The sequence below is a fragment of the Coniosporium apollinis genome (assembly GCF_000281105.1).
Source record: "Coniosporium apollinis CBS 100218 chromosome Unknown supercont1.55, whole genome shotgun sequence".
Classification (NCBI taxonomy): Eukaryota; Fungi; Ascomycota; class Dothideomycetes; genus Coniosporium; species Coniosporium apollinis.
The window spans coordinates 58,779-77,445 of NW_006913317.1; the positions used below are offsets into that span (position 1 = coordinate 58,779).

The 18,667-nt window shown below is 54.2% G+C and overlaps 8 protein-coding genes across 8 annotated transcripts; 5 read left to right on the forward strand and 3 right to left on the reverse strand.

Moving 5' to 3' along the window:
* Positions 1-1,020: 1,020 nt before the first annotated feature.
* Positions 1,021-2,328, reverse strand: W97_08528 (acetylornithine deacetylase; the record flags this gene model as incomplete). The annotated part of the gene is made up of 1 exon (XM_007786297.1): positions 1,021-2,328. One exon carries the CDS (start codon positions 2,326-2,328, stop codon positions 1,021-1,023), a length of 1,308 nt encoding a protein of 435 aa, XP_007784487.1.
* A 1,463-nt stretch (positions 2,329-3,791) lies between these two features.
* W97_08529 (uncharacterized protein) lies at positions 3,792-4,649 on the forward strand (the record flags this gene model as incomplete). Its single annotated transcript, XM_007786298.1, has 2 exons — positions 3,792-4,218; positions 4,306-4,649. The coding sequence occupies 2 exons, from the start codon at positions 3,792-3,794 to the stop codon at positions 4,647-4,649; spliced, it is 771 nt and encodes a 256-aa protein (XP_007784488.1).
* Positions 4,650-5,306: 657 nt separating this feature from the next.
* W97_08530 (uncharacterized protein) lies at positions 5,307-6,089 on the reverse strand (the record flags this gene model as incomplete). Its single annotated transcript, XM_007786299.1, has 3 exons — positions 5,307-5,348; positions 5,411-5,654; positions 5,728-6,089. The coding sequence occupies 3 exons, from the start codon at positions 6,087-6,089 to the stop codon at positions 5,307-5,309; spliced, it is 648 nt and encodes a 215-aa protein (XP_007784489.1).
* A 775-nt stretch (positions 6,090-6,864) lies between these two features.
* Positions 6,865-8,426, forward strand: W97_08531 (uncharacterized protein; the record flags this gene model as incomplete). Its single annotated transcript, XM_007786300.1, has 2 exons — positions 6,865-7,029; positions 7,092-8,426. 2 exons carry the CDS (start codon positions 6,865-6,867, stop codon positions 8,424-8,426), a joined length of 1,500 nt encoding a protein of 499 aa, XP_007784490.1.
* Positions 8,427-9,175: 749 nt separating this feature from the next.
* W97_08532 (uncharacterized protein) lies at positions 9,176-11,415 on the forward strand (the record flags this gene model as incomplete). Its single annotated transcript, XM_007786301.1, has 3 exons — positions 9,176-9,615; positions 9,672-10,824; positions 10,888-11,415. 3 exons carry the CDS (start codon positions 9,176-9,178, stop codon positions 11,413-11,415), a joined length of 2,121 nt encoding a protein of 706 aa, XP_007784491.1.
* Positions 11,416-11,814: 399 nt separating this feature from the next.
* On the forward strand, positions 11,815-12,147 carry W97_08533 (uncharacterized protein; the record flags this gene model as incomplete). Its single annotated transcript, XM_007786302.1, has 1 exon — positions 11,815-12,147. One exon carries the CDS (start codon positions 11,815-11,817, stop codon positions 12,145-12,147), a length of 333 nt encoding a protein of 110 aa, XP_007784492.1.
* Positions 12,148-12,554: 407 nt separating this feature from the next.
* Positions 12,555-15,834, reverse strand: W97_08534 (uncharacterized protein; the record flags this gene model as incomplete). The annotated part of the gene is made up of 4 exons (XM_007786303.1): positions 12,555-13,399; positions 13,451-13,643; positions 13,702-14,094; positions 14,167-15,834. 4 exons carry the CDS (start codon positions 15,832-15,834, stop codon positions 12,555-12,557), a joined length of 3,099 nt encoding a protein of 1,032 aa, XP_007784493.1.
* A 788-nt stretch (positions 15,835-16,622) lies between these two features.
* W97_08535 (uncharacterized protein) lies at positions 16,623-18,520 on the forward strand (the record flags this gene model as incomplete). The annotated part of the gene is made up of 4 exons (XM_007786304.1): positions 16,623-16,705; positions 16,752-17,049; positions 17,207-17,591; positions 17,646-18,520. 4 exons carry the CDS (start codon positions 16,623-16,625, stop codon positions 18,518-18,520), a joined length of 1,641 nt encoding a protein of 546 aa, XP_007784494.1.
* Between the last annotated feature and the right edge of the window lie 147 nt (positions 18,521-18,667).

Below are 18,667 nucleotides of genomic sequence, written 5' to 3' on the forward strand. Positions count from 1 at the left end.
TCGACGCGAGGTACCGAATTCGGACTGAGGCTGCGGCGGCTGCGCAAGCTTTACCCGCAGCTGTTGGCCTGCCCGGTGGGCGTGATATCTTGGGACAATCTCTCATGGAGGAATCCATCGTGGCAACCGCTCTGGGTCAGTACAGCCGCGAAGAAACCATGCAATACAGTAACAGCCGGTCGATGCAAAGACCCAGACAGTCGAGCGCGGCGACTACGATCTGCTCGTTGATTGTTCCCTAGGATCTTCTTTGGCGTCGCGCTAGAGGTAATACCGAAGATACTCTGATACCTCATCACTTTCTGACCAGCCATCGCTCTCCACGGCTGTGCTTTCTCATATGTCGTCCAGACTCTCGGAAGCACGCCTGCTATGCAAGTTCCCTTAACTAGCGCTCTCGAGGGGCACCGCAGATTGAAGACAGCGGGAGATAACAGACTACCACGCGAGCTTCGGATGGGTAAACCATACCGCCAGAGTGATCAGCGAACCCCGGAACCGTTGCATATCATCAGAGCTCTGCGCTCGAGGTTGGTATCTCTCGAACCAGATTTATCGAGCTTCAAGCTACACGTTGAAATTCGCTTATCCGTTTTCAATCCGCTCGCCGAAGCACATCGCGACTTTAAGCGGAGATGGCTAACAAGGGTAAAATATATCTCTACTGACAAGGTGATTGGCACCTTTGTTTCCTTCCAATGTGTACGCGTAACGACCACAAAATAGCCGTCGACTGCCATTTAAACCGTTCCTGTTTGATGAAGGGACACGGAGATGCGCATGACTCGAAACCTGGTGCCTGCGCGGGCATGATGCTGTGTAACAACATGCTTTCAGCTCTACGGTACACACTCATCTCCCCTATATATGCCGGGAACGCCACTCAGCCCAGCTAGTTCCCATTATCTCTCACTTCCGCCCCCTCAAGCGCGTCCAATCCGTTCGTTGACTGCCCTTCAGAACACCCGCAGATACATATTTCAATTAAGGCTCTTACGCAGTCCAACATGACGCCAAGCCTCAAGCCTCTATACTCTCCACGCCACACCATTGCGCGATGAAGAGTGCAATTGCGGTCGTTATCCGCTTCAAACTCTTTACACTTACCCCCTCATCGAAGCCATGGATGTTCTTGCTGATCGGTCCATAACAGAGCGCTGGGATCTTGTCGTACAGCACGTGGACCCGGGTATCCAGGTATCCAGCCGTCATGAAAGTCTGCAATTCGTCGCCAGTAGCACACTTATGCGCTTGCGCCAGGCAGTTCTCAGCCGCTGACTCTGTCTCCATCTCATATCCTTCGGAGAAGAAGCCGTTCCAGGTCACCTTCGGTGGCGTCTGCGACAGGAACGGATCCGACTTCGCAAAGTCAGCAATCTTCTGCTCGATCTCGGCTGCAGCCGCAGCAGCAGGCGTTCCAGGGTAGATGGCGATGCGGCAGTCGATACGACACCATGCTGGCACTGAGGACGCCCAGTCACCGCCTTCAATCTTGCCAATGTTAAGATTGATGGGGTGGGCCTCGTCCTTGAAGTTTGCGCTCAAGGTGGACTTCCTGGCGTTCCATCCTTCTTCCAATTCGCGGAGGGAGGCGACCACGCGGTATATGGCATCGATTGCGTTCGCGCCTTTACCCATTTCTCTGACATGAACTGGAGTTCCCCTAACCTCCACCTGGAACCACAGAACACCGACATTCGCTCTTACTAGCATCTCCTCCTCTGGCTCTGGGATCACCACAGTGTCCGCCGTATAGCCTTTGAGATGGGCCATCAGCGTGCCGTTCCCGGTGCTCTCTTCCTCAACCACGCTTTGCACGGTAACTTCTGCTGCCGGCTGTAGGTCAATACTTCTGAGTGCATCTAGCGCGTAAAGGTTCGCCGCACTGCCGCCTAACATATCAGCCCCACCACGTCCGTAGAGCCAGTCGCCCTCAATGACAGCCGAGTACGGTGGGTGCGTCCATAGATCCTTAGGACCGGTGGGCACGACGTCAACATGCGAGTTCAATATCAGACTTCTCCCCTTGGTCTCGCGCGGCTTGTGTACAGCAACCACGATGGGCGCTTTAGAGTGCTCAGCGGAGAATTTGCCGGCGCCTTCATGGGCGGAGATGAGTGCTTCGTCCATGTCGAATTTGTCCATGGCGTAACCACGTGACGCGAGCTGCTGGTAGACATGTTCTTGGATGGCGAATTCCTCGCCGCGTTGGCCGCCGAAGCGGATCAGCTCTTGGGTGTAGGCGATCTGCTTGTCGAAGTTCGACTCTACGGCTTTGACGATCTTGGTGGTGAGGTCCTCGCTCAGTGGTTGAGGATCTGATGCCATGCTTGCTGCTCCTGATAGCTGGACTTCTCAGCTACTTGGTGCTTTGAGTACGCAGTCCTCAGCGTGGTCTATCTTCTAGTCTTCCTTGAGATGGGTCAAGGCTGAGTAGCGCTTCGCTTGAAAGTGTGTTGGTAGAAGGAAGGTAGCTCTTGTCTTTAGTGGAGCCGGCAATCGTGTAAGCGCACGCGGTCGTACGATGCAGTCAAACGCGACAAGATAGACTTACGTAGCGTGGATTTCAGGTCCCAAGTTGAGTTTATAGATCGATGAAGGTGTTCGAATTGTTTACTCATATAAGTCGACTACCTGAGCATGAATCGATGGAGGCGGGGAACTTGAAGCGGAAGCCAGCGGGAACCCAGAAAGGAAGGTCCGCGTCAAGCAGTCGTCCAAATTTACTCACTTGGTTACTCGCGAATCTGTCCTGCCAAAAGACAGCTGAAACGAACACAAAAGTGATGTGAACTGGACGGTAAGTTAAGCATTGAGCTCTCATTGCCTCCAACTTCTTCGGAGGGGGCAGAGCTGGACTCCGCAGTGTTGCGTGGGACAGCAGCGGTGCAGAGCTCACCCTCGCCATTTCATCTCACTTCACAGTATTTCCATTACTGAACTCAACCCGGCTCTCACGCAATACTTCTCTTTCTCGTCTGCTTTATAATGCCCGAGGTGCACAATCTGGTTGTCCAATGTCAGACAATACCTTCGGCACAGCAAGCCACAGTAAGCCTGTTCGACGGCTACAAGCTAATTCAGCCTTGCCGCATTTCAGCTTCAATCTCACCACGTCTGGGCATCTGTAGTCTCGCCGTAGATTTGCAACGTCTGATGGACATCTGACTTATCTCGTCCCGCTCTTACCTCAGTGTATTTTCTTGTATGGAAGCAATATGCACACCTAGAGTCGCAAATCGATATCTAGGTATATAGAGACGAAGGACTCCACCGCTATGGAGTATGGCAACGCCGCAGGCCATCTCCGATATATCATTCAATCCACCGGACAGCAATATGGCTGACACTACACCGACGCTTACGAGCCTTACAGCTCAGATTGCATCGTCGGCCGCTGCCCATACAACAGCATCTCGAAAGAAACAAGCTCCAGGGGCCTTCTTTTGCCGCTGATGCACCGACATCACTTCCGGCCGACCCCGAGCTGCAGAACGCGCGAATGACCCTCATTGCGGCCGCTTCCTCACTTCAATGATTAGCGGCGGGTCCAGCAGAATTCATGAAGTGGCAAGCCATAACCGTCTGTACCTCTTCCGCTTGAGCATAATCCGAAATCGTGCTCACTTACACCGCGTACTAGCTCAAGCACGGTCAGTTTGTGCTGGACTTCCTGAATCAGTACCGCGTGTTCGAAGCCGTGCCCCTCGACGGCGATATTCCTTACGCCGGAGCTCGCCTCAAAAGTCGGAGTCAGTGAGAGCATCCTCCGCCGTGTCATCCAGCATAGCATGATGAAGCATACCTTTATCGAGACAAGGACTGGCGCCGGGAGGGTTGTCCACACAGCGAACTCGGCTTTTGTAGCCAGAACGTGGTTCGGTCTCAACTTCGAAGAATGCGTCGCGGGAAGCGTTAAAGAGGTGAAGGTGATCAGGACCTATGGTGACAGCCAAGAACCAAACGAGAGCGCCGAGTGTATAGCTCTGAATAGGGGATTACTGGAAGAAGGAAGGACGATCTTTGATTCCTTCGAGACGGACGGTGAGGGAGAACAAAAAGGACGGAGGATGAGACGCTTTGGAGAGGGCATGAGAAGCGCGACACAGACAGGGGCGTACAGCGGTCATCATGTGCACGCAGGCTTGGATTGGGATGCGCTAGGAGACGCCACTGTCGTTGACATAGATCTTCCCGGGTCATATCTTGGTCTGCCTGGTATGTGCTAACAGTTGCATAGACTGGCGGCTCGATAGAACATGTCTTTCGAACTCGCAGAAAAGCACCCTAACTTCAAATGCGTAGTGCAGGACTTTGCTGGCTTAGAGCCACAGTTTGACGCCACGCTGCCGGCCGACTTGAAGGACAGGGTTACCTTCCAAGCTCACGATTTCTTCAAGGAGCAGCCAGTCAGAGGCGCAGACGTGTACTTCATGAAGCACATCCTGCACGACTGGTCCGACAAATACTTTCTCAAGATCCTACGAGCCATCGTGCCAGCGATGAAGGACGGGAGCCGTATCGTCGTTATGGATGGCGTGCTGCCACCACCCGGCACAGCAGCTTTGCCCATGGAGCGCCTCCTGACGGCACTGGACTTACAGATGGTGACGGCGCTGAATGCGAAAGAGTGGTCTCGTGAGGAATAGGTTGCGCTGTCCAAGGAGGCGGCTCCCAGATTGGAGGTCAAAGGTGTCGTGCAGCCGCCTGGAAGCGCGGCCGCTGTCATTGAGGTTGTGTTCAATGGCTGAGCCATTCTGATCTATGACCTCATGTAAACCTAGCATCAACACGGGCTGCACCACACAAAGCACAATCCCTCGACGCGCTCTTTATTCGTTTCCGATGTCTGATATTGCTTGTTTCTCGGTTACAAAACTACCATCCAGTCCACCACCCCATCCTTAGAAGCGCTCGTATTACAGCATTCGTAACCCATTTGAACTAAATGCACTCTCCTCCGCTCCCGGAAAGCGCCTCGCACGAGGTCCAGGAATTTTTACCCGGTATGCCTCGCTGCTACGGAATTTAGGCAATCCTTTGCCTGCATCAGGCCACCTCTGTGACAAGCAATCCGGCTCGGGCGTAGCTTGACTGCCTTGGAAGGAGCCTCCAAGATAGTAACGACTGCTCGGTCCCGCAACCAGCAAGCATCGTGACCGCGCAATCACCACTTGGCCCAAATCCGCGCCCTTTGTGGTGCGCATGCAGGTCGGCTGAATGACTCTTCTCTCAGCCTCCCTTCGGTCAGCTTTAGCCACCGCAATGCCCTAGCCATTTAACGGTCCAAACAGGTAGCGCCTGGCCTAATACTCCTTCTCGAAGGTCTTCATAATGGGGTTCGCCGCCTGAGCCAGTTAGCATCGGAGCCTCCAGTATACTCGAACGAACGGACGCCGATCTAAGGTACCTCGATGAACTTCTCCAGATCCTTATCCAACTTCGCAAGGTCATCCCTCTGCTTCTTATTCTTCGCAATCAAGCCCTGCTTCTTCTTCAATAACCCCTGCCGGCTCTCCTCCAGCGCCTGGCGCTCCGCATGCTCGTGATTAATCCGCGCAATCATGAGCGCGTTCTCATCATCGCCCATATGCTCCGGGAACTTCTCGAGAAAGTCCTCGAGGGGTATTAGCGGTAGTTGCTGGTACTTGTGCCTAGACGCCCAGCATCAGCGCCGCTCCTTTCCGCAAGCCCTCTAGCTTCCAAAATAGAATTCGAACCACTCACTCATAAGCCTCACAAGCGCCAATCTCCCCCCTCAGATGCCGCTGCTCATAATACAGATTCTGCAGCTGCAGGTGCAGGGTGTCGATCTCCTGGCGCGCCTCGGCCGTCGCCTGCTTGGTCTGGCGCACGCCGAGGATGGCGCTGCGGTTCAGGCCGCGGACTTGGGCGAGGTAGGAGTAGAGGAGCTTCTGCTGCTTCGAGAGCTCGAGCTCGGTTTCGCGAGGTGGTGGGGTGTTCGGGGGGAGAGGGTGTGCGTCCAGGAGGTCGAGCAGGGCGACGCATTGCTGGCGCGCGAGGTCGGCGGCGGAGAGGACGGAAGTGAGGAAGGGATCGATGATTATTGAGGAGGGTTGGGAGGTCATTTTGAGAGGGTGTGAGAGGTGGATGCTGCTGGATGGAGATCTGGGGTGCAGCTCGGGGTGGAGCTTGCGTGGTTGCTTGTCACGGAGGTGTTGCTGCAGGTGGAGTTGACGGATGCTTCGACTGTCAGAGCGCTGCCAATCCTTGTAAGGGCACCCTGAAGATGAACGATGCCTTTCTCGGACTTTGCAGCAAGCAAATGGCTGTTGTCAAGGCTGTTTTGTTTGTCGCTGCATACAATATCGAACTTCCACTCCGCACAAGGCTTCCAGGTTGTCGCGAATTGCGCAAACACGAACACGGGAGCAATGCGCGACCGCTGCATGGTCCACATGTCCATACCTAGGTAGGTACCTATGCCTCCGATTCCCCGGGCGCAAAAACTTCGAGCCCTGCCAAGACCGCGGCGTTCTGCCCTTGGCCCACCATGACGCTTGCCCCCAGGCCCCCAGGCCCCCAGGCCCCCAGGCCCCTCAACACCATCAGTCCAGCCACTCGAGTCCCTTCCCGCCCGCACCGTGCAATCCCGTGTTGGCCTTCAATTGCTTGCTTTTTCTGAACTGTCCTTACAGCTGTACTAAAGTTCCGTCCAACAGCCCCTCCTTCTCTCCGCCCGTACAGCGTCTCTCGCCATCTAACTGCTTGCCCATCTGACATTCCTCTCCCGGCCAAGCGCTCGGCCTAGTGTATATCCTCTAATACCACCCGCGCGTTGAGCGTCGTCGCAGGCTGCACCTCGACTCCCCCACATTCACCCAACGTGCCACTCCATTCGCAATGTCCTGCACAGCAACAACGCTGATGACCGTGTCACACGAAGAGCCGGCGCTTGGATCAAGCTCGAGCAGGTTGTTGGCCAGAGGAGAGTTCTGCAGGCGGCGGCACTCCTCATACCAAGTGCGGACATGGGCGGCGGAGCACCAAGAGAACGTGCAGCTTCTGGTGGGTCAACGCGCTCTTGCATGAGACACGCAAAAGACAAAGCGCTGACCAGCTACATCCAGGTGGACCGCTTCCTCGCAGAACTGGGGCGCAGACTCGACTTCCTGGAATCGTACGGCCACCTTGACCTCGACGCGAGCATTGAGAGAGCGTGGTCGACACTCCATGCTGTCCGTGATTCCTGCTCGCATGTCTCGGATGGCGTGCTCGACGCTGGCCGACGACGGGCGAGCGTCCTGGTGGAGACTCTCGAGGAGCGATACAATAATGCGCTAGCGAAGAAGGAAACACTGGAGCAGAAGGTGCAGGAAGGCGTGCGACTACTGGAGACCACGCTGTCCGAGTTCGAGAGCCGAGCGTATGCGGTGCGGGATCGCGGTCTAGGAACTACGGCCTATGATCTAATCGATGGGGGGCTGAAACGTATGGACGAAGGCATAGAGAAGGCGAAAGAGGTAGTGGACGAAGGGTTGGAGAAAGCGCGCAGGGCAAAGGAGAGTGTGAAGGAGAGCATCGAGTACACGATAGAGCGAGCGTTGGCGCGAGCCAAAGAGCACGGGCTCATCACCTACGAGGATCTTCCACACCCGTGGAGGGTAAACCCGCATATCCTCAAGGGATACCGGTTTCATCAGGGCAAGCTCGAGTGCGTCCGCTCGGTGCTCAGCCTCTCGAACGAGCTCGTCAATATATGGTCGCACGCCATTGGTCTAGTCATCGTCCTCACCATCGCCTTCTATTTCTACCCGACAAGCGCCAACTTCTCCAACTACACCAAGCCCGACGTGTTCATCGCTGCCATCTTCTTTTTCGCAGCTTGTAAATGTTTGGTCTGCTCGACCATGTGGCATATGATGTCGTCAATCGCCGAGCAGAACCTGATGGAGCGGTTTGCATGTGTCGACTACACTGGCATATCGCTCCTTGTCGCGGCCTCGATCATGACGACTGAGTACACGGCTTTCTACTGCGAACCGGTCAGTCGGTGGGTATACATGCTCACCACAGCCTCGCTGGGCGTCGGCGGCGTGATTCTTCCGTGGCACCCCACGTTTAACCGCGCAGACATGGCCTGGGCGCGCGTATGCTTTTACGTTTCACTAAGCGCTACCGGCTTCTTCCCAGTATTCCAGCTCGTCCTGACGCGCGGGCCCGTCTGGGCAGCGTACTTCTACGCCCCGATCGCGAAGAGCGTTCTCGTGTATCTGACCGGAGCGGTGCTGTACGCCTGCAAGGTGCCGGAGCGGTGGTGGCCGGGCATGTTTGACTACGTCGGGGGGTCTCACAATCTATGGCATATTGCGGTGCTTGGAGGCATACTGTTCCACTACATGGCCATGCAGGACTTCTTCGCGCAGGCGTTCTTGAGAGCGCAGACGCACTGCGCGGTACGCTAGCTTTCTGTACATACACAGCGGCTGAGCCCGCCGGGCCGACTTCCAATGCATACAAGTTCCGCATTCCGAATCTGACGTCTGCTATCTATGCCGTGGCTCAGCAGTCCAGGGCTCAAGACGACCGGTGACACTCTGATACGGGTCCGAGCAGGCTGTGAGGGTTTTGACTAGGCCGAGACGCTGACCTGGCGCGGCACAAGCACCCACATGTTATGCGGTGCCCGTCAGGTTCGAAGAATGTGACAATCACGCCAAACCTGTCCCACTGCCAGTTCTCCTTTCCTGTCCACGTTGTGGAAGACAATAGGGAGGCCCAGGACATGTGATGTGCCTCGAGCGAGCTTTCCACAGAGGCCTCAGGCAGCAGGAGCAGCCAACCCCACTCCTGTGGCGTCTCCCGCCAGCGATCTGCGCAGCGCTTCTGCAAGGCTGCAGAAAAGCTCCCCAACTGTGCGTCTTCGAACGCCCGTTTCTGTCGCAGCGGCCGTTGCCTAGCCCTTCTCGCCCTTCATTGCTCCAATGGGAAGCGGCAACCGGTCACGGAAACGCTCAGTCGCGCTTGACTCGATTTGTAACCCTTGCAGCGATGACGCCGCGTGAGCCTGTTCTTCGCCGTGAGAGCCTCAACCGCTCCGCCAGCAGAAACCCATAAGATGATTCGCCTTGCTAGTGTCGATCCTCTGTCCAACTACAAGGAGGAGTCCTCGGAGCCTCGGAGCCTCGGAGCTTCGGATTCGCTGGAGTGAACCATGAGCGAGATTGCGTCCATTGCTCAGGTCGTTGCAGAGGGGACCAGCTTGTCGCTCGCCCTGCATGAGTTTGGAGCGCTGGTGCCTACCGCCACCGAAGACGTTCGTCGGATTGCCAAAGCCCTCACCTTGGTGTCTCTGGAGCTTAGACAGGCCGGCGAGACTCTAAGACAGGATGATTCCATCGCCTCCGGGGAGGCCATTGAGACTATCCAGGACATCCTCCAGCAGTGCGAGGCTGTGTACTCTGATATCGAGGCAGAAGTCCCAGTAAAGAACATTACCAGTGGGAGTGACCCCAGGACGCATCCTCCGCCGAGATGGAGTCTAGCACGCAGAAAAACAATGGAGTCTCTCCTGGCGCAACTAGAATCGCTGCGCCTCACGGTATCTGCCATGATACAGGCGTTTTGCACTGGCAGGATCATCGCGGGGTTCCGGTAGGCATATTTCAGTTTTTCCTCTTCCGAATCTTTTCTGATTGTTCCAAATACAGAGCACAGACTGCTCTCACTCCGGAAAGAGCGAGGACTGCCATCTCGAACGAGAGGAGACAGCTACGGACTCTTGTCATCGAGCAACAACTTTCCTTACTCCATGCATCCAAGGCCTTCGATGAGTATCGGCAGAGCAGCGAGTATACACCGGACGCACCCATTGGGCTACTGACCCAAAATGGTGAAACGCGGCCTGGTGAGCGAGCCGGGGAGCATCTGCCGGCGTCCTTGGAGCTTGTCAAATATCAAGAGCCTTCCCTAGCCGACGTGAAGCCATCTGAAACAGACACTGAATGCCTGGCTCGGATACTACAAGTGTCTAAACCGTACGTCGAGGTTCTCCTTGCCCAATGGACCAGGCTCCCGGAGATCGAACGGCGGATCAATCAGACAAGATCAGGCATTGAAATGTCAAGACAACGCGAAATAGACGACAAGAGACGAAGCCAGCAGCCATACGCCGAGTCCGTGTTCGATAACAGTGACGACGAGCTCCGGGAAAAGCCAGGCTTCAGGCAGAAGCAGCGACATTCTCCTGGGCATCGACCAAACAGTCCACTGTTGAGTGCAGCTTTCGAGCGTCCGCCGTTAGCTGTCCCTAGGCCGAAGACCCCTGTATCGCGCTCTTCCGCCTTTCCCATCTCGCCCAACCAGGCTTTCCCAGCAAGTCCTCCGATGTCGCCTAGCATTCCGCCCCCTCCTAATAGACCGCCTTACCCAATCTCAACCCATTCCAACTATGCCGTAAATGCTCACACATCGCCAAGCTCGAGCTTTTCTGCTAGTTTGCCAACATCCCCTAGGTCCAGTTTTTCCGCTAACGGTTCAACTGTCGGCACGTCGCCGTCCATCAACGTAAGAAAAAGCAACGAAGAATTGAGGGGTGGCAGACGTGGGATCGGCTGGCGGCTGTTGCTGCACAACAGCTACTGGGACTTCATTGATGACAAGCTCGTCGGCAACAACCCGCAGATGCCTTCTCCCCAAGTCTACGCCGACCGACACACTCAGACCGAAATCGCCAAGACATGGGTGAGTGAGGAAGCGCTCCGAGAAGCCCAGCTGCCCTTCACCCAGATACAGAAGGAGTACAAGGACAACGGGCGTACAAAGTTCGAGACGTGCTTTTTCATCAAGAAGGCCTTGAAATATGTAAGCTGCACCTTCTGTCTGCCCGATATCCCTTTCTTGGACGCCATACTAACCCCCTCCCAGCCCGACATCAAGCGCCTCGTCGACCGCAGCACCGTCATCAGCGGCCAGACACGCCTATCCCAGCAATATCAACCGCAGCAACCGCAGCAGCAACAGCAGCAACAGCAGTACCGACCACAACACCACCAGCAACCACCGCAACAGCGGTACGCTCCACCCCAACCTCCGCCCCTCGACCGCTCCTACACCGCCCCCTCCGCACCCCCGCAATATCTTAGTCCCATCTCCCCACGCTACCCACCCGGCCCGCCGGTACCTCAACCACCACCACCTCCACCCTATCAACAATCTTACTCAAACCGCGCAGCGAGTGCGGCTTACTATCCTGACGACTCGGCCAGCAGCTCGAGCGACTATTCTGATGGCAACAACCATCGCTCGTCTCATCATCGGTCGTCGTCGAGGAAGAGGAGGGGCAGTAATAGCGAGGGGAAGAAGCATAGGAGTGGGCGCGCGGCGGTGGGGACGTTGGTGAAGGTTGGGGGGTTGGCGGCGTTGTTGGAGGGGTTGAGTGATATCGCGATCTGATGTGAGGCTAGAGGGGTGGGCAGCTGAGTCGGGATGTTGGAGGGTTCGGAGAGGGTTGGGTTGGGGCGTCATTGGTAAAATCCATGTGTAAGATTGGATCCTCTGATGAGCTCAGTTATTGAAACAAGAGCGAGCTTAGGGATTGGATTGGGGTAAAAGTAAGCTTGCGGGGGAACCCTTTTGGATTACACATGGATCGCGAGCCAACACACCAAGTCCTTGTTGCCCGGTACTCTTCTATTCCTACTACGAGTAATGCAGGATTATCTGTAGTAACACGATTTGGTGACCGCGGTTATCAAGCGGAATCCGCCTATGCAACTACGTAGAGCGTAACTCTCAGCAGCATCTCTTGAGAACGAGTCAACTTCCACTGGTTGTCACATTTCTTTCTCCATCATGCGTCAGTTCCACAAGAGCACCGTAACACCTAGCATGTCCAAAGAACACCATTTCAACGCCCGGAGCGCACTTCCGCAGACCTCCATGCAATTTCCACCCTCTCCACCACATACGCAAACCCCCTTCCCATCGATGTATGACACCGAAAGCTTCACCACTGAGCTCGGCAGCTCACCTGATAAATACGCTCCGCTCATCGGCGAGCCCCGTTTGGGCTTCCTTGATGCTGCGAAGTGGGAAGACTTCACGTCGCGCCTTCGGGACGCGGGCATGGCATCGGACGCACCTGGCAGGGCGGCCGTTGACGTGGCAGTGGTGCTCGACTATTAAGAGAGGAGATTCGATACGCTGCGTGGCTGCCTTCCAACGCCGGTCACCAAAAAGTCATGCTCGGCCTCTGCACTGGTTTGGGCGAAAGGATCGAGCATGATCTTTCACACTCGGCCTCGTTTCATGGGTGCGGCAATCGAGCTGGGCCGGAGTGCCTCACCGAGAGAGTGGCTACGCTGCACCCTCTATCAGTGTATCGGAGGTCTCTAGGTCCGGGTCCCGGCTGCTATGAAGCAGGGCAGTCAGGATGGTGACGGCGAAGGTCTTTCGGGTTGCCGGTGGTGAAGTAGGCGAAGACGCCCACGCCGGAGCACCTCTCGTGTATAGTGCTGTAAGGCTATAAGTTGAAGCTCCACGCAAACTAGGTAGCATGACCTACATGTGTTCTGAATTTCTGACGCCTGCGGCTATCTGATCCGATCCTCCCGGGCGATATCCTCATCTGAAAGGCCTTCGTTCACGTTCTTCATGTATTTGTCGAACTTGCTGGATACACTGATAACGTGCCTGAGGGCCTCGAAGTCCACTGGCCTCTTCTTGTACTTGGCAAGCTGGCGGGCAGTGGTGACAGCATTCCGTATCTGCCTACCGTTCATCTCATATTTCGAAAGGTCATCGAGATGCGCATGGAGATCTTCAATATCGATCTTCTCCGCTTCGAAGGACTCAAGCCGCTCGATGAAGTTCGTCCAGATCTGTTTCCGCTGCCCTTTTTGAAGCGACTCGTAGCGCAGGGCAAGCTGAATGCGGGACTTGAAGGCCTCGTCAAAAGTGGCTACGCGGTTGCTGGTAAGGATAAGAGTGCCATCGTAGTACTCTAGTTCTCGCAGGAAAACAGATACAAGTGCGTTCCTTTGCAGGTCCTCAAGGTTTCGTTCCTGAAGGAAGACTTCTGCTTCATCAAGAAGCACGACGCAGCTCCAGATCTTGCCAAGCAGCAATACCTTCGTAAGGTACTTCTCCACATCGATTGGGTTCGTTCCGATATCGCCACATGTGACCCGGTACAGTGGTTTCTCTGCCAGTTCCGCCACGCCTTCGGCGGTATAAGTCTTTCCAGTCCCCGGGCCCCCATGAAGTAGCATGATCAGGCCGTTCCCTTTTCCAGCCATGAGATCCGTGGATTTCTCAGACTCGATCTTGTTCGTGATAAGAGCGGTGATGAGCTCTTTAGTTTCGTCGTCGAGTGCCAAATTCCTGAACGCCGCCTTGTTCCACTCGACAGGTAACATGTAGTCGACTAGAAGCTTTACTGCGATCATGCGTTAGTGTGATTTACTACTGCTCATCGGAGATCACTAACTCCATTGCTTCTCTTGCATGTTAAAACCGAACGCACTATTCGGAAGCAACATCAAGAACTCCTCGTTTGGTGGTTCGTCTTTCTCCATGGCCCCCGATTCGAGATCGTTTCTCAGTCGACCACTCTCTTTAAAGAAATCTGCCTCCGGATGGGTCAGCCTGAAGGTGTTGATATCAATCATGAACCGGACGTTCTTCTACAGAGCGGAAACGATCAGTCCTAACCAGCACCCAGCACTTCATTGAACTTACTGTGTACTCGTTGTGATTGTAGTTCCAACCACAGTATGAGACATATCGTCTGAACCGACAATCCCAGAACATCTGTCCTCTACGCAGGAGCCTCTCCTTTGTTGCTTCTTCCGCGTACCGAGTCGGATAAGCAGCCATACCACGGATTAGGTAAGTACCGTCCGATACTAGGGGCTGAACAATACTCTTTCCTTCTGTCGCCTTGCTGAAGTGACCATCGAACTTCCAGGTATTAGCGTAGAAGCTAATCTCCATGGCCAACTTGGACTCGTCCTCGTTCCCGGAGATAGGCTGCGACCTCTCCTTCATCACAGGCCAAGAACTTTGCAAGTATGTCTTATCGTACGCTTCGTCGCCCTCCTCATTCTTCTCTATAATAGTCTCGCCTGGCATCTAGACACTCAATGTTAGACCGTGCGGCTCGAACAAGCGACATCACCAGAGAGAAAGCCAGGGTGTACTAACGAAGATATACTCCAGGTAACGATCGCATATCAGCCCATTGGCCAACATCTCCCGAACTGCGGCATACTCGGAATGCATATGCTTACGGATGTATTCCAAAAAAACGGTTATCTGCTTTCGGTCATTGCTAGGCATGTGGCTGAGATTTGTTCGAATGTGTTCCTCCTCATGAAACATCCACAAGTAAGGCCCTGGTATCTCCTTATCCTCGTCAAGCTTTGGATAGAGCTCGCGGCGTATTGAAAACCCAGTCACGACGAGCAGCGCATGATGTAGATCTACCGAGATGATCTGAACAGATTCGCTGCAGGGCTCCGGCTCGTTACCGCCACTGCGATTACTACCCGGCGCCTCGGTGTCGCAACAGTAGTAGTCTTTGAAGACAATGAAAGATAAATGAGGATTCTGAGCCACATAAACTTCAATATTTGGAACGAAATCATGAGTATGGTAGCGTAGGTGATCTACGTCTTCATCGTCAGAGACAAAATAAGGTCGGCCTTCGCCAATTCTTGGAAGTTGGCCTTGACCGATCATTTGGAACTGCCCTTGGCCGATCGTTAGAGATCCGTCGGCGGCTGCACAACTGATTCTGTGAAGAATGCAATACTGTGCATTATGTTGTGTCGGCTGAGGTGGGACCTGATCATCATGGGAGGTATCCAATCTACCCTGAGCTGCTGTGACTGCTTTTAGCAGAGCGCAATCAGAGACGTCGGGGTTCTTCTTGATAAGCAGGCATACTACGTCTCGCCATCCAATCGAATAGTTTGTTGTTGATGAGTGCGTTGCGTCTTGCTCAGGGATCCCCGGATGCTCGTCTGGCTCCTCGCGATCCGAAGATGTAGACCATGCTTCGTCATCCGGTGGGCTAGCCGCCCGCTCCAGAGGTTTATGGGTCAGGTGCTTGTTGAGGCCCTTGCGAGCTACGTGCCTTGCTATAGGTCTAGGTTCGCTATGCTCATTCATGCGTCCCTTCGCGGAGTTCGGAACGCTTGCTTGAGCGACACATGTAAGTGGAGGAGGTCGCAGGTATTGCACAGCACGACACTCGGCAGAGGGAACACCAGGGAAAGCGATGTTCTTGCCCCTGGATCCTAATTTCCGCCCATCAAGCCTTGTTTCTCGTGGTGTCTTATCCGAGGGTGCTGGTTGCATCTCAGGTATAGACTGTGGTAGGAGAGAAGGACGTAGATAAGCGTCATTAATACGCCTGACAGGATTTATGAACTCGTCGCGTTCTTTTGACATGGCACCTGGATCATCTGTTTCCGGTAGCGTCTCGGACTTTGGTTGGAACATTAACGACAGCGCTCGCCTGACCAATTCTTCGGCGTCTGCAGTACGGTCTTGTGATATGGTATGGTCTGTCGCTCCTCGTTGATTCCGCTCATTCTCGAAGGGATGCTTCGCCGTTTTGTCACGCTCTTGATCTTTTTCAGAGAGTACGTCTTCAATTGTCCTCAAAAAGGTACGCGGCATGCTAACGGGTCTATGGGAATCTAGCTGGCGGGCTCTGTTCAGCTGCTCGATCGGGTCGCGTGGCTCGTGATAACGTGCGTTCGGGGCATTGTGAGCACGGTCGTCAAAGGAACTGCGGAACTCAGCTGCATTGTGGCTACTCTTTATGAAAGATCCCTTCAACAGGTCAACGGTCTGGTGATACATTGTAGTCAGAGTATGACCACATATCTCTTTGGGTACCTTTACACTCGGCGTAATAGCATTGCCTAAACCATGAGGCTGCTGGCGCGGCCGCCGTCGCACCCCTGTCTGCGCTCTATGCTTCTCTCGGCGGTCCATGATACAGATATATTCGAAGCTTCACGTAGCCAACGTTGGATAGCGCCTTTGCCGTGTATACTGGAGATTCTGAAACCTCTCAGCTACGGTGGACGATGGATCTTGCGCCCAAAGCTCCCACCGCACGGATGAAGACTTGGGTGACTTAAAGGATACGTTTTCCAGTTATTAACAGTCGTTGTCGCTCCTACAAGCTCAGCAAGCAATCGCACACGCGACGAAGACAGCTTGCACTCGCAGCGGGCTAAGTGACGACTAAAGAGCAGAGGCAGGAAGGTTGCATGTGAGACTACTCGCAAAGCGGAGCGGGAAGGCTCATCAGCAGTGCTCGCAAGGCAGAGCAACAAGGCTCCCGTCGGACAGGATGTCAGCACCTCCGCGTGTGGCTTACACAATTACACAATTCAGTGGGAGAGTAATCGCAGTTGGTGAAAAGGCAGGTCTATTGACGTCTCAGCGAATGATTACTCCAGGACAAGAACTGCCCAGTTGTTTATATGCAAGCCACATGCAGACTGACCGCGGATGTGGTATCATATAAAAGTACAGAATGCGGCTGAGTCTAAGCGTCTGTACTGAACCTCCGAACGGGCATGCAGGTATAAGTATTGATATCCTCCCTATCGAGGACGAGACAAGCACGAGCAGCCATCATGGCGACCGTTGTCAGGATTGATCAACAATCACCCATACACCTACCTTCTGGTGCGGGCTGGAGTTACGCCCAGGCTTCCACGTAGGCATTCCATCGCGGGCATACACAGCGTTGCTGACATATGAAGGCTATTAAACCCAGCTACGGAAGCATATCAAGAGGCCGTTACGCTTTTCAGCGCCGAGCTTACGCACGACGAGCGCAAACGTATATGGCTACAAGGCAAGCATGACATGAAAGATGTCCAAAAGGCTGTATCCGAGGCCAAAGCGATGTACGAGAGGTCGAAAACCTCGGAGGCGAGAATATGGCTGGACAAGCTCTCCTCGCGCATCATTTTATACGGAACTGTTCTAGATACACTGTCACAGCATCATGCCGAATACGTCTCATTGGTTTGGGGGGCTATCAAGTTTGTGCTTGTGGTGAGTAACCGCTATCTAAGCCACTCCAGTAGCCGGCCGCTGTCGAGAGCTTCACGACAAACTCGGTCAAAGATCATTCCGGTCAGGTCGCTCTCGAGTCGTTTCTTAAGTCGAGCATTTACCAGAATTCGCTTACAGATACTCGTCGCATGCTTAGGGCATTCTTAACCAGGAAGAACTCATCAAACAGTTAGCCAAAGCACTGTGTAATGTCGCCGACGCTCTGCCACATATCGAGCTTAAGATAATCCTGTATCCGACAGACGCAATGAAGAGTCTCGTGGCAACTCTCTACGCACACATCATCAAATTCGTTCAACGGGCAGCAAATTGGTACAAGGAGGGGAAGATGAAGCATATGCTCAGCGCTATCGCACGGCCGTACAAGCTGCGCTTTAAAGACATCGTTGACGATATATCTGAGGCTGCTAGGAGAGTTGATCGATTGGCTGCGAGTCTGAGTATGGCCGAACAAAGGGAAATGCATCTGAAGCAGCATGACACGCATACAATTGTGACTGAGATGAGGCGCTTCTTGGAAGGTGTGTAGTGACCTGACGCTTTATGAGCTTGACTGACTCTTGCCTGGTTTGCAGAACAACACAAACTGCAACACTCCGTTCAACTCGACACTAGCCGGCGGGTTTGCGAGATCCAATTCTCGCAGATCTTGACGTTTGCAGCTACCACGCCCCTAGTTAGCCCGGAAACCACCCGAGGAATATACGTCTCCATGCGAAACCGCCGAAGACGCCTAAAGGGCATGGGGCCAGCGCCATTCAGGAGCACTCCGCAAGCTTTACAAGCTTGGGCAGTAGAGAGACAGTCTTCTCTCATCGTTTTCAGAGGCTCTTTTAGAGCGCGCAACGTTCTGAACGACTTTGTTGCCGATACAATTGATCTGATTGTCGATGCAAACATCCCTGCCGTCTGGGTGCTCCAAACCAGGAGCGACGGCCAATACTCCTCTGTTGATATTCTGAAGCAGTTGGTTCTACAGGTCCTGCAGCAGAACTATAGTCTTCTGAATGAACGCTCCGCCTCGCTCAATGCTGCCCGGTACCAGAGCGCAACTACTGAAGACGAATGGTTCAATCTTTTGGGTTCCGTGCTTGTCGGCCTTGCTCAGATCTACATAATTGTCGACGCTGAAATGCTAAACAGCGGCATCGATGGTCGCATCACCTGGGCAAGTGCGTTCCAAAAGCTCTTTGATGAGCTGGAGAGACGAGGCGTCGATACAGTAGTCAAGGTCGCCATTATCGGCTACAAAGCAACAACCCTCAATCATTTGCCCAAAGCCGTTGTCGACAGTGCTGTACAGATTCCTGAGAGCAAGTGCAAAAAGGCGATGGCTCAAGCTGGAAAACAACGGGGCCGCTCAAACCGGAATATCAAATCCATGCGGCTCTGGCCGAATTCGCAGTTGTCTTCCCATTCTACGGTCACATCGAGCAATGGCGTGCGGTAGCACTGACGAAGTACAACTCCTTTTACCGGTCTTCTGGCTCGTCGTCCTGCCAGTCTCGCAAGGGGTATACCTATCCGGAACCAGAAATTGATAGGATCAAGTCTGGAGTTTGCCCTAGATGCGGCCTTGCGGCCCGCTAGGCAAGCA